The 14,371-nt window shown below is 32.4% G+C and overlaps 1 protein-coding gene across 1 annotated transcript; it reads left to right on the top strand.

Moving 5' to 3' along the window:
• Positions 1–4,545: 4,545 nt before the first annotated feature.
• On the top strand, positions 4,546–6,748 carry LOC114322045 (RING-H2 finger protein ATL52). Its single transcript, XM_028269320.2, has 2 exons — positions 4,546–5,057; positions 5,258–6,748. Exon 2 carries the CDS (start codon positions 5,344–5,346, stop codon positions 6,433–6,435), a length of 1,092 nt encoding a protein of 363 aa, XP_028125121.2. The 5' UTR covers positions 4,546–5,057; positions 5,258–5,343; the 3' UTR covers positions 6,436–6,748.
• The last annotated feature ends 7,623 nt before the right edge of the window (positions 6,749–14,371 follow it).

Raw genomic sequence — 14,371 nt, 5'->3', positions numbered from 1 at the left:
TAAATGATCAAATGTCTCACATGGGTGTGGGGTCCGCAATTTTATGGACCGCACACTCATATGAGACATTTGATCATTTATTTGGTAGAAAATTTGGGACCTTTAGCATTTTTCCTTTTTTTTTTCTTAACCCTCATAATTTTTATAAACACGTGTCAATAAATAATAAAAATAAAAAATAAATAAATAAATAAATAATTAGCCAATTCTGATACATTAAAAGTAGTGGGAGGTCTCAAACTTTTTTTGGGGCTAGAATGCTGAAGTTAATTAATCTTAATATACAATGGGTGGAACAATATAAGAATGAATTTCTTGGCTTTTGTACCTCTCTCTTTCTTTTGTTGTGAAAAGTCGAAGAATCATTAATTCCCACTGTCCCAAAAATTTGCAATTCAATGTTTTGTTTTGTGAGATAGCTGTGGTTTAGCGAGATTCCCTACTGTATGGGGGCTACATATCCCATGTCTCTGCCCTAAATCCATGAAAGTTATTGCATGTTTTATTCTTGAACTTTTAGCATTCCCCGAAAGGAATCATGGTAGAGCCCAATCTATTTGGAATTATTCTTTTAATTTTTTTTTTTTAATATGATGGAGAATTTCAACCAGTTCACCTTGCCATCCAGTATAAGATCTTATAAATATTTTTGTATAAGAAAAAAAAAAAAATTTGTACTACCTCAATTTATCTTAGATTGTGTTTGATTTTTCATTTGTGGAGGAAAAAGAAAAAGAAGTAAAAAAACGAAGTAGAAAATATTAGTAAAGTCATTAATTCTTTGCTGCAGTATTCATCCAAATATTTTCATGATGATCATGTATAATTGGACTTATAACTGTTTAAGTAACATTTTTTTTAAAAATCAATTTTGTCGGTACACATCAATGATTAAACACTAGTGTGGACTTGTCCTCATACGGCTTGAATTTCCTTTCCAATATTGGCCCCATTTATATTTGATTGATGTTGATAACAATTAATTGCTGTCATTATCTTCTTGATATCAATATCTGTGAGTTTCTTGTTCCCCTTACCAATAGGTTCTATTATTTTTAGTCATTTTTGAAAATCTTTGATGTGAAATGCATTTCTATCCCATAAGTTTTTATTTTTTGTATTTCCATGTTCCCATTAACATCCCCGTATAATATTAGGTCTGTTATTAACAGTTGTAGTTGTTTGTAATATCTCTAATTAACATCCATTTCTTCACACACCAACCATTTTTTTTCTTTTTTCTTTTTGTCTTTTTAGCAAATAATGCATTATGGAATATTTGATATTGTATTCTCTTAGAACCATAATATCATTACTCTTTAGTCGATAAATTAACAAAGCTCACCAATAAAGCCTGCAATTAATGTTCTTGGTAGTGTAAGTTTGACTGACTAACAGAAACAACCTCTCCAAAAATAGATGGTTACATGCATCTTTTCATTTTTAGATCCCGCTTTAAAAATTTTAGTATTGTGAGTGGTTATGGTTTAGAGAAGTCTGATTATATATCATAACTGCTAGTGTAGATACTTGATTTGGTCTGAGAAGATGATAGTAGGGCATATAAGAGGTCCCCTTTGAGAAGTCCTGTCCATGTTAGAGAATGGAAAAGTGAAAGGGAAATTGTTCTCGTCTCATTCTCTCTCTCGAAATTAGGAGTGGCCCTTGACTTACAGCATGCAAAGCACAAGTTATTAGTCACATGCAAACAGTTTTCCCTTTTTACATCTGAGGGGCAGAACCTATGTGGCCTACTACCAGCAGTATTGTAAGAACTTTATAAAGGGTAGAAGGGTCAAGTTATTCAGTTAGATCTATTATTTTGAAAAGTCTCCAATTTTTTATTTTTTATTTTTTATTTTTTTCCTTTTTCTTTGTCCCCCATCTTTTCAAGATTTCTAATTTTTTCATTTCTCCTTCTTTGTTCGACATCCACCTTAATTTCAACTCTACTCTTATTTTTGAATTTTGAAACCCTAGCTCTAGCCACCTCCGGTTGCCACCACTACCACCTTCGGTTGCCCCTCTCTTTCTTTCCTATTCTTAAAAAAAAAAAAATGTCAGAACAAATAGCAACACTCTTACGCTATGTTTGGATTGAGTGATTTGGAGAGAAAAGAAAAGAAATAGAGAGATATGTATTTTTCTTACTTGTTTGGATAACTTAAGTGGAAAGAAATGAGAAGAAATTAAGAGAAACTCATTTCTCTTATAAGCCTCATTTTCAATCTTCCTAAAAGTAGAGAGATTGGGAGAGAAAAGAAACTACTATTTTCATAATACTAATTTTGTCCCTATAAAAATAAAAGAAACGAAATGATTGAAAATATAAAAATGTTATTTTGGTAATATAACATAAAATAATTTCTTTTCTTTTCTCTTAATGAAATCTAACCAAATAAGAAGGAGAGAAATTACAATCATTTCTTTTCTTTTTATTTCTTCCTTATCCAAAAAAAAAGAAAGAAATCACAAACATTTCTTTTTTTTTTTCTTTTTTCTTATAACTTAAGTAATCATTTCTTTTCTTTTCTTTCCTAGGTTCCCACACATAGTGTTATTCTATTAAAAATGATATATATATATATATACTATGCAGTTCAGTTATGCATGCATGAATTTTGGATCAATAATCTCACATGATGAGTTCATTGATCTAACGGTTGTGATATTGGGCCTTTTTGGTGTAACTTATTTGAAGTTAAAAAAAGCTCATAATCAGAAAGTAAAAACCAAAAACACATCTTCCCTAACTTTTAAATAATTAATTTTTTTCAACTTGTTTAAATTATTTGTACTTAATAAGATGTAAGGCCGAAACTTCACCAAACAGTCTAGTACAAACTAGAAAGAAAGCAAAAAAAGAAAAAAAAAATATAAGCAACTTAGAGAAAATGCACCACACAGCCCCATTACTCGGTGAAGTGTCTAGCATTACTTGTTGGAAAATTTAAAATAATGCATAATGCATAATGCATCTAAGAAGAGGAAACAGTGAATGAAAAAGAAAAGAAGGTAACTATAAATTTCGAGGTAATTTCTTGATCATTTAGAGAGAGAGAGAGAGAGAGCTTTTTAATTCGTGCACTCAAGCAATTGAGAAGGATAGTCTTATTGGCCACCTCTCTTGATCCTTACGCTTGACAAAGAAAAAAAAGCTCTACTTCATTGACTGATGTCACTTCACTCCAATTTCAAAAAGGATATATTATTCGTTTTTTGATCTTTTGACTCCACATTTGCTCTGTCAAGAAAGTTATGTATCTTATATTCCTCTTGATAAATATGGTTGTTAATGCTCTATTAGTACAACTGTATGAGGTTTGTCTTTCATTCTATCAGTATAAGAGATGTTATTGATTTCTTTGATAATATGTGGAGTATTTTCCTTGATCTAAGAAAATGTTTGTCTGAAAACATTGTGGATAATATCTTCTATTGAGTGAAGCATATATTCCCTTTCTCTCGAGTGGTGTATTACTTATATATAACATATTGTTACTTGAAGTCTACAGCATACGACTTTGATGTTCTTGTAGACAAGAAATTTAAAATAAAATAAAAAATAAAAAGATTATGGAGCATCAAATTTTGGAATTGTTATATCATTGTGCTCCCTGCATATATTCCCTTTTATTTTATAAGCATCATTTTTCCCTTTCTTTTTCTATCAAAAGAAGTTATACTATAGTCTTTTTATTAATCTTGGACACACAAGCAGACTCACTCACAAATAAATTCATAAAAGGGTTAACGATATCCCATTAATCTAATTATTTACAGGTATGTTGTACTCGATATACTTTAAAATGTGAACGGTTCGAATTATCAAGACAGATCCCGAAATAAACTCATAAAACCGCACAACAATACTTCTGTGCTGGATGCATAGCAGGCACTCCAAATCCACTCAGACATCTATATAGAAATGCTTGGATTCATTGCACACATTAGTAAGTGCTGCCTAGTGCCAATACTTTTTTAAGTTAGGTCAACCCTAAGCCAAACAGTTAAAGCTTTAGTCTAAAATCCATCCGTATTCTCTTGTACCCAATACACTTAATCCTATGATAATGTTGTAAGAATTTTGAAACATGAAAAATCTACACGATTATATGATTGAGAGTACATTAAGGTCAAGTTTGACATGACCTAAATAATACGAAAAGTTAAAAAGTCACTATCCTATTTAAGTCACATCATCTTATTTAAATCACATCACCTCTCTAACACATCACATCAAACCCAACCCAAACCCAACCCATATAAGTCAATAAATCAAAAAGTGTACTTTTTTAGAACATCCCAAACCAATCCTTAAGTATAGAGGATTAAAGATTTCTTGTACAAAAAGATCTCATGCCTTGCAAATTTGTTTTAAAATGATGAAATCAAGACTTGTCACGTCATTTTGTATTAATTTTATATATAATTTTTCTAATTATTATCATTACTCATTCTTTATATACCTCATTAATTAGTGTAGTTGAAGGAAAGGAATAAATTTTCCCTTTAAGATCCTGGGAAACATGTACTTCTGGGATTGGTAGACCTAACTTGACACTCCCTCTTAAAAAGAAGAGAGGTCACAAGCAATGTATTCATTTCATGGCTTGACCATTAATAAAAAGCATTGGTTACTTTGATAAATTCCTAACCACCATCACCACCTTAGCCAACAATCTATTATCTCCAAGAAAGCAAGTTAAAGAAAAGAAAAAGAGAAGAACAAGCAAAAAAAAAAAAAGAAAAGTATTTTATACCCATCACCCATCATCTTCTTGTTTTTTTTTTTTTTTTTTTTTGATTTACTTTCCATCTAAGCCCCTTTGGCTCCTTTTTCACTCTCAACTTGTCTCTCCAAGAAATACCCTCTCACCTGTCTCTTCTCTTCTACCTTTCACAGTTTCTGCTTTCCTTCAAAACCCATGTACCATTATTATCTTTCCTTCAAAACCCATGTTCCCTTATATCTACTCATATACCTCTAATCACAGTTATTATAAGATGCCTGCTCCTCCCTCAAACAGAGCTCACTCAAGTCATACCCAATTCAGGTAACTCTTTTTCTTTTCTTTTTTTTTTTTTTTTTCTTTTTTCCTTTTGTTTTTTTAAAATTTTTCTAAATTATTTTATAAAGTTCAAAGCGGCTAATATTACAGCTGTTTTAAATTTCTGAGCTCCTGAATTTTCATTTATTTTTTTGATAATTAAACTGGCCTGAAAAATGTCTTCTATCTTGTTCAATGAAAAATAGCTTGCTCTGTAGAAAGAAAGAAACAAAAGTGCTATGATGGTACAAGAGGGACTTGAATTCCCCAAGTGATTGATTGACCTAGCCATATGAGTTCATTAAACAACCCAAGACCTTGGGCTCCATATATGAACACCAAGGACTGTTCTCAAGGCTTTTGCAGCCTATACTGCCCACAATGGTGCTATATCGTCTTCCCTCCTCCACCTCCCATCCAATTCCCCGATGACAATCCCGGCCCAAACTTCTCTCCCCTTGTCATCGCCATCATCGGAATTTTAGCAAGTGCTTTCCTTCTTGTCAGCTACTATGCCATAATCTCCAAGTACTGTGGAAACACGGACCCTTCAAGAAGAAGAGAAAACCATGAAGCAAACGAGGAATCTGAAGAGCACGACGATCCCTCGGATCATGAACCATGGCATGTCGCGACTACAGGTTTAGATGAGGCCTTAATCAAGTCAATTTCAGTTTGTAAGTACAAGAAAGGAGACGGGTTGATTGAAAGCACAGATTGCTCTGTTTGTCTCAGTGAGTTTGAAGATGATGAGAGTGTAAGGCTTTTGCCAAAATGTAATCATGCTTTTCATGTCCCTTGCATTGATACATGGCTTAAGTCTCACTCGAATTGCCCGCTTTGTCGAGCTAATATCATTTTTGTTAGTGCTTCACCGCCTATATTGCCTCCTCCAGTGGTGGTAGAACCTCCTCAATACAATGAATCTTTATCGGATATCAATCGTGACAACAACAACAACAATAATTCTAATAATGAGAATGTTGATCTTGTTGGGGAAGATGTTGAGACGGGTGTTGTTAGAGAAGAAGAGATGTTCCAATTCCGAGCTCTGAGCGATTTGGGGAGTTCTGAAGCGCGAGACATTGTAATTGAGATCAGAGGTGAGGATGATGAACAGATGGTTAGAAGATCAGAATCGATGAATTACTTGTGTCAGAACCGGGTTTTGATTGCTGATGTGTTGCGTCTGAACCAGGATGAGGATAGTCAAGACCATGTTGGATCATCAAAATTGGCAGCAGTTGAAATGAGCAAGACAAGCCATAGCAACAGAGTGTTACATTGTGTTACGAGTCCCGTGGCAATGAAGAGATCGTTTTCCGGTGGGAGATTCTCGTTTTCTAGACGTGGCAGAGGCCGGAACATAATGATGCCCCTGTGATAAAAAAAAAAATGAAAAATAAATAAATAAATCAGAGGGGTTTGATGAAATTAGTGCTATCAAATAGAGGGAGAGGTTGTTGGCATCCATGATTTTTACATGATTAGTTAGTTTTTGTTGTATGGTTATTATGAGTGTGAGAAATCTCTCTTCTATAATAGTGATGAGAGATTTCTAAACATAATGCAGAGTTTGTTTTTGGTTCTGGTTTGGTTTATTGTCCTAAAAGTTTGTTGGTTTTGTTAAGATGGAGATGTTTTATGCCTACACTACAACATATTTGGATTATTATGAGAAACAAATACATTAATTAGATCTAGCTGACCACTTAATCATTTGTATTTGCTAACAATCTTTGTCTCTCCCTCTCTCTCCAATACAGACCTATATTTACAACCTTGATGGTCACACATTACAAGTGAACTCGCCATAAACCAAGAATTAATCCCAAGAAAATGGTTACTTTGTCAATACTTTTTTGCTTGTGCCATAAAAAGATGAAGTGTTATTTGGTCCATAAACCATTATTTGATTATCTTAGTTACCCCTTTATTATGTATTATTTCATAATAAGATATATTTCAATGTTAGTTATGTTATATGTGTTAATTATCAGTAATGTTTGAGATTCATAAAATTTATTCAGAAAAATGTGTATAAAACTGCTACTTTATTGGTTAATTATTAAGTGTTAAAGGTGAAAACAATTTACCCACCAATGTGATACTCCTCACCAAAGTGATTATTGCTCTTACATAGAGATCTGTTGAATTAGAGACTTGGTCAGCCTTTCAATTATGCTATTTCATGTTCCTCTCCTTTATAAGGTCAATTAGTGTACTAAAAAGGTTGGGTTCTGTTCTATCTTTGCTAGAAAATGAGAATCTTAATAATGTGACTTCAAAAAAAAAAAAAAAAAAAAAAAATCTAATTATTAATGAAATTCATAAAAGAATTTGCAAATCCCACATTGGTTAAGCATATTAGGAATTGACCATTCATAACTAAGATCGGTGAGACACGAAATAATAAACAAGGAAGAAAAAACGAATCAAGCAAATCACACACAAAACACAAGGATTTATGTGGTTTATCCCAGAATAGGGCTATGTCCACGGCTGCTGCGGTTTTTACTATGATTAGAAAAATACAACTTTCTCTTAAACTAAAAAAGGCGCCCCATTATCTATTTATAAGTATAGAATTAGGGTTACATAGAAGCAACATGAGAATTACGAAAATACCCAAAAAATTTCAACCGGGGAGGTAAACCCCCCTTGGATCCCCCATTGAATTTATTGTTTGAGTGAATAGTATTTATCAGGGTCCATCGACCCAATAAAGCAACCTTGTGATGAATCATTATCGAGCTCAATAACATGAACTTGTGACCAAGCAAGGCATTAAAATAGTTAATTGTTAGATTTAAGCCTCTTGTATTGGGGAGGGATGCACCATTCTCTCGACTTCCATACTTAAAAAGTTGAGAGACAAACTATAAAATTCTATAACAAATAATAATTTTCAAAGAAACAGAGACATAACTCTCCATGATCTTCGCCTAATTTTCATCCCTGTATAGAGTTGAGTGGGGTGAGGGAGGGCCCGAGGATCATGAAGAGGGATGGTGTGATTGGATGAGAGAAATTGGCCACTCATCTAGCGCACCGGTAATAAGACCTAAACAACATACAATCACTTTTTGTTATTTGAGAAATGAGACATAAATCCACCTTGAAAATTAAGGACCAACCTCTCTTCAACATGTTTTTATTATTATAGTTTTGCCAATTTTTGGTCTCTTCTTGCAGTGATGGCTCCAAATACATTAATAATATAAAATATATAGAAGTATAATGTATAAAATTATATATAACTATGTAAAAATGTTTTAAAATATATAAAAAAAATCCTACGATTTTAACTTTTTTGGACAATGTAAAATAGAGTAATGGGCCCTAACCAAGGGCCCACCCCCGGTGGCCAGGTTAGTGCAAAAGAAATAGTGACTAACCCAATCAATTTTGGATGATTTGTCATTATATAGATAAAAAATATAAAAAAAATAAAAAAAAGAATTCAATCCAATATTTTTTAACTATTTTTTACGTATGCAGTGATATATAATTTTGAGGACTGTTCTTCAGAATTTTGATCAATAAAATTATTTTGAGAGTACACTACAACATTTTCTTAGTTTAGTGACATTTGAAAGTGTCACAAAATTATTCTTCTAATAACATTTTTTGGTTTTGTGACATTTTGAACAAGTGCCACTTCTATCGGTGCCACGGTAGATACTTGCAAGTGCCATTGCACCATCATGGTTGAAAACTTTCAAAGACATTTTAATGTCATGGTAGATATTATTTGTGGCACTATCAAGCGCCATTAAAAAATGAGTTAGTGACACTTGTAAGTGTCATTACACCATCAAGACTAAAACCTTTCAGTGACACTTTAATGTCATGGTAGGCACTATTCGTGACGCTATCAAGTGCCATGCATGACGATAATTCGTTGTAGAACAATTTGATCCGCTCTTGCGGAGACTCGAACTGCCAACATTCCGCACCATAAACCTTATACACCATACTCTTCACACTACACCTCTATAGCACCACATGATTATATATGCAACATATATTATTTATATAGTACATACATCCATATTAATATAAAAGTATATGTAAAAACATAATTATTTTATTGAACATAATTTATGTAAAATAAACTATTTACTACCAAAATAAAAAAAGACCACTTTTGGCGACTAAAAAATATTTTTAGTCGCCAATTCTATACTTTTGGCTACTAATTATTTTTTAGTTGCTAAAAAACTTAACTTTTGTCGACCAAAATCGGATTTAGTCGCCGAAGATGCACTTTCAACTACCAAAATTTTGGTCACCAAAAAATTTTATTCCCGCCTTAAGATTTTAGTTCTCCCGAGCTAAAAATGACCACTTTTGGCGACTAAACTTATTTTTTAGTCGCCAATTGTAGACTTTTGGCTACTAAAATTTTTTTTGGCACCAAAAAACTTTACTTTTGGCTACTAAATTTTTTTTAGTCGGTAAAACCCATATAATCAGCGACCAAACTTATTTTTAGTCACCTAAGTCCCATAAAAAGTAATTTGCACCTACCTAGTGTCCTGACATTTTTTAAAAAATGCCATTACAACTAAAGTTTAATGGCATCTATTGGTAAATGTCACGAACATAATTTTTTGTGTCATTATTTTATAAAATGTCATAAAATTGATGTGACATTTCTTTATTGAAATGCCACTAAAGCCTTATATGTTTTGTGGTTCTGTGGCATTTTTCTAAAACATTTAATGCCAATTTTTATTTTAGTGTCACTTGTTCACTAAAATATGTTTTTGTTGTAGTGTTGTGACACTTGTTCATTGAAATGTCACTAGAGTCTTTTATGTTTGTCGTTTTGTGGCATTTTTCAAAAACGTGTCACTAAATATCATTTTTGTGGCATTTTCTAAAAATATGCCACTAGTGTAGTGCCACTAAAGTATGTTTTTGTTGTAGTTTTGTAACACTTGTTCATTGAAATGTCACTAGAGCCTTTTATGTTTGTCGTTTTGTGGCATTTTTAAAAAACGTGCAACTAAATATCATTTTTTGTGGCATTTTCTAAAAATATGCCACTAGTGTAGTGCCACTAAAGTATGTTTTTGTTGTAGTTTTGTAACACTTGTTCATTGAAATGTCACTAGAGCCTTTTATGTTTGTCGTTTTGTGGCATTTTTAAAAAACGTGCAACTAAATATCATTTTTTGTGGCATTTTCTAAAAATATGCCACTAGTGTAGTGCCACTAAAGTATGTTTTTGTTGTAGTGGTATATTTTCATTCATACGCTATACATGCACTCTCTTTTTCAATCATTGAATTTAAAAAGTGAATATAAATAATTGGATGTAGTCACATTGAGTCTTCATCAATACCATCTTGGACAAGACTGAAAAAATGCTTTAAGAAAATAATGTTCAAAATCAGTTAATCAAACAAATTTAATATACATTGTATTTTTTTTTATAGACAATCAACACATATTCTTGTACCTATGCAAAAATGCTCCAACTACCAAATACTAGCACAGAAATAGAACCATAATTAAGATGTAGGATGGGTGCCTAATAATTCAAAAAGAATTTGCAAATCCCACATTGTTAAGTTTGACATAATACTTCTCTTAATAATAAGCAATTTTGTCTTGAATGATTGCTGAGCACGGTAACGTGAGCTTATGACCAAGTGGAGCATTAAATTGGTTGATTGTTGGCTTGAGGCCTCTTGCATTGGGAGGGTGCACCGTTCTCTTCGCTTCCGAACACAAAAACTAGTGCGTAAAAAATCAAAAAAATCCATCTTCCTCTGAAGGAAAAGAGGCACCCCAACCCACCATGGGTTGGTTAAGCATAAAAAAATATGACATTTCATGAGCACAAAAAATCCAAAAGCCCATCTTCCTGTGAAGGAAAAAAGGACCCCCAGCCCACCATGGGTTGGTTAAGCATCAAAAAAATATGACATTTCATGGGGTTAAGCGGGGGGACCCCAACGATCATCAAAGGTGGCTGCACCACCACTCCTCCATGGTTGACAGAGAGAAATGGCCATTCGCCTAACGCACTTGCAAGAGGACTTACCCCCATATAACCACATTTTTATTTATTATTATTATTTTCTTGGAAAACTTACAAATCAAATATCCAAGCCCTTTTCTTCGTGTCCTTAAAAAAAATTTAAATTAAATTAAATAAAAAATAGCAACAACAAGAAGAAGAAGCATGGGAGTTGTCATCACAAGAAAATTCAAAAACATTAGGGGACTTACCAGCCGGTCCCATGCAAACAAATTAATACCCATCAAGTCCTGCCCTATTTCAGTTTTCAATTTTACCCCTCAATGTCACACCACACGCGTGAAGCAAAGAACATATCACGAGGTCTTCCCTGTTCGCGTGAAACACACGCTCCTTCTCAATTGTTATAATTTGAAAACTATTCTGAGGCGATTTGGAAACCATTCTGAAGCGATTTACGATTTAGAAATCGAAACAAACAAAGAGATTTTCCCTGAATCTCCCATCGTTTCCAAAGAAATCACCTCTGTTTCGATCTATATTCTGATTCCGAACAGATCCCCAGCAAATCCTTCGCCGTTTCGATCTATATTCCCTGTTTAGTTCATCTTCAACAAACATGCGAATCAAACGTGAGTCGTATTCATCTTCCGTTCTTCTTTTACAATTATAATTAAGTGATATTCAACTTCATAATAATCACATCTTCATGTTCATTTGCTATACAATATCATATTTGCTTATTTTGCCCAATTCAGTGAGAAAATTTGCTATAGGAATGATAGATTTGCTTAATTTTCTTAATTGAGTGATAAAATTTATTATAATGATAGATTTGCTTCCCTTCTTCTTTCATAACTATAATTGAGTTATAAAATTCGACTTGAAGCTATTTTCAATGTGTATCATACAGTATTAATTTATGATTGATATTTAATTTCATAATAATCACATCTTCATGTTCATTTGCTATACAATGATGGATTTGCTTACTTTTGCTAATTCAGTGATAAAATTTGATATACAATAACAGATTTGCTTACTTTGCCCAATTCAATGAGAAAAATTGCTATAAGAATGATAGGTTTGCTTAATTTTCCTAATTGAGTGATAAAATTTGTTATAATGATGGATTTGCTTCTCTTCTTATTTTATAAATATGGATTTGCTTCCCTTCTTCTTTCATAACTATAATTGAGTGATAAAATTTGACTTGAAGCTATTTTCAATGTGTATCATACAGTATTAATTTATGAGTGATATTCAACTTCATAATAATCACATCTTCACGTTCAACAGGAGACAAAGAGCGTCATCAACAGTCCACAACAAAAAGACACGTCGTAAGTTTATCGATAACAAAACACTGTTATTAAAAAAAAAAGGCGACGAAACCAAATTATAATATTTTCTTTTCAAAATGTTTTGCAGGCTTGATTGTGGAATCATTGTTTGCTATATCATGAGGCAATATGTTTCCAAAAACAACATAACGCCTACTTTTTCCAAGAAAGAATGCAATCAATTGAGAGCTGATATATTAACTATCTTCTTGGCTAACCAACAAGTTGCTCAACGACAAATACCTAATGAAAACATTGATGACTTGCCTCTGCAATAATCTTCAAATCTGGAATAGAAAAAAATAAAAGGAAACACTGATTCATTTGGTTGTTAGAATGTCAATACTTCATACATTTTGCTTATTTGCTTGTTACAGTGTTACCTGTATTTTGATGATTTTGGTTCTTACTTTCCTCCAATGAATATTACAATGCTTGATTGTTATATTGTCAAAGTTAAGGACAGTGCTTGATTGTTACAATGTCAAAGTTATGGACAATGCTTGGTTGTTATGATCTCAAATTTGCTTCAATGAAACATTCAGTCTTTTTTAGCCATCTCATTACCAGATCTGGCTTTTGATATCAGTCTTGTTATCCAAATTTCATTCAAAATATTGATTCTAATCTGAGTATTTGTGTTGAATTTAAAGGTTAATAACAGGTTTGGAGTCACTATACTAATAAATTTATTCTTATAGTGTTTTGTTTATCCTGATAAATTTATCACTGTTTCAACAAACTTATCACTGTGAACACTAATAAATTTGCCACTGTTCTCTCTCTCTCTCTCTCTCTCTCTCTCTCTCTCTCTCTCTCTCTCTCTCTCTCTCACACACACACACACACACACATTCTTTTTCCCCAATTCAAGTAAACAAAACACTATAAAAATTTACCTAATTGAAAATTAAAACACAAGCACTATTACATTGTCCAAATTGAAAATTAAAATACTGTTACAATTTGTAGATATTCCCAACTTTGAGAATGAATGTAAGAACATGTCATCCTTAGTGATTTCTGAATAATCAAAACCATTTGATACTTCAGTTAAACAACTCAAACATCCAAAGCTCGCTTCTGAGTGACCACAAAATAGTATGCAGACTGAGAACTTGTTGCTAAACCAGATAAACATGCTAGTTGATCTAAAATTTTTTGCTTTTTAAAGCAGTTAACACAGCAGATATGCAATTATGTATTCTAGAGATTTGATCTACACCTTTGTATTGTGGAAATTTTTCTTGGGAAAACTAGATAACTCCAGACAATGATAAATTTATCACTGTAGAAAAGAACATTTGCTTGGATATGACATTGATAAATTTATCAACCACTGACATAAATGTAATAAACCATCAACTCTTCCCACACAATAAGTGATAAATTTATCATTCTTTAAAATAACAAAATTCAAAAACCACATTAATGGTAAATTTATCATTCTTACAAAAAAATAATCCATCAACTTGTCCAAACCAACTAGTGATAAATTTATCACATTATAAAACACCAAAAACAGCAACTACATTTAACCCAAATCAAATAATATAAATCTGTGAAACTTAATCTTGCAAAAATATTAGCAAAAAATATAATTTATGTTCAACAAATTCCTCAATCATTCAATGCGAATACCAAAATGATACATCTTTCCAAAAATACTCAATCATTCAATGCAAGTAACACCTCTCAACTCTCAACAAAGTAATTCAATTAAAATCAATACAACTAAAGCAAAGCTTCTTTACATGTCTTCCGATTATGAGTTCCCATCTTTCCACACCTACTGCACCTAATTATCTTGATTTCGCCCTTAGAAGGTATTCTCTCTGTTCTTGGACGTCCAGCTGGTCTCTTACAAAGAGAAGGTAAAACAACGTCATCATCAACTACATTTGGCTTCCACATACTACGAACTGGATAGATAGAATGTGAAAAAAATCACAATAACTACTAACATGGTAGTAATCATCAAG

Source organism: Camellia sinensis, chromosome 13, assembly GCF_055761805.1.
Source record: "Camellia sinensis isolate YWXY chromosome 13, ASM5576180v1, whole genome shotgun sequence".
NCBI classification, from domain to species: Eukaryota; Viridiplantae; Streptophyta; class Magnoliopsida; order Ericales; family Theaceae; genus Camellia; species Camellia sinensis.
The sequence above is the reverse complement of the archived record's forward strand: the minus strand, read 5'-3'. Positions and strand labels throughout refer to the sequence as shown.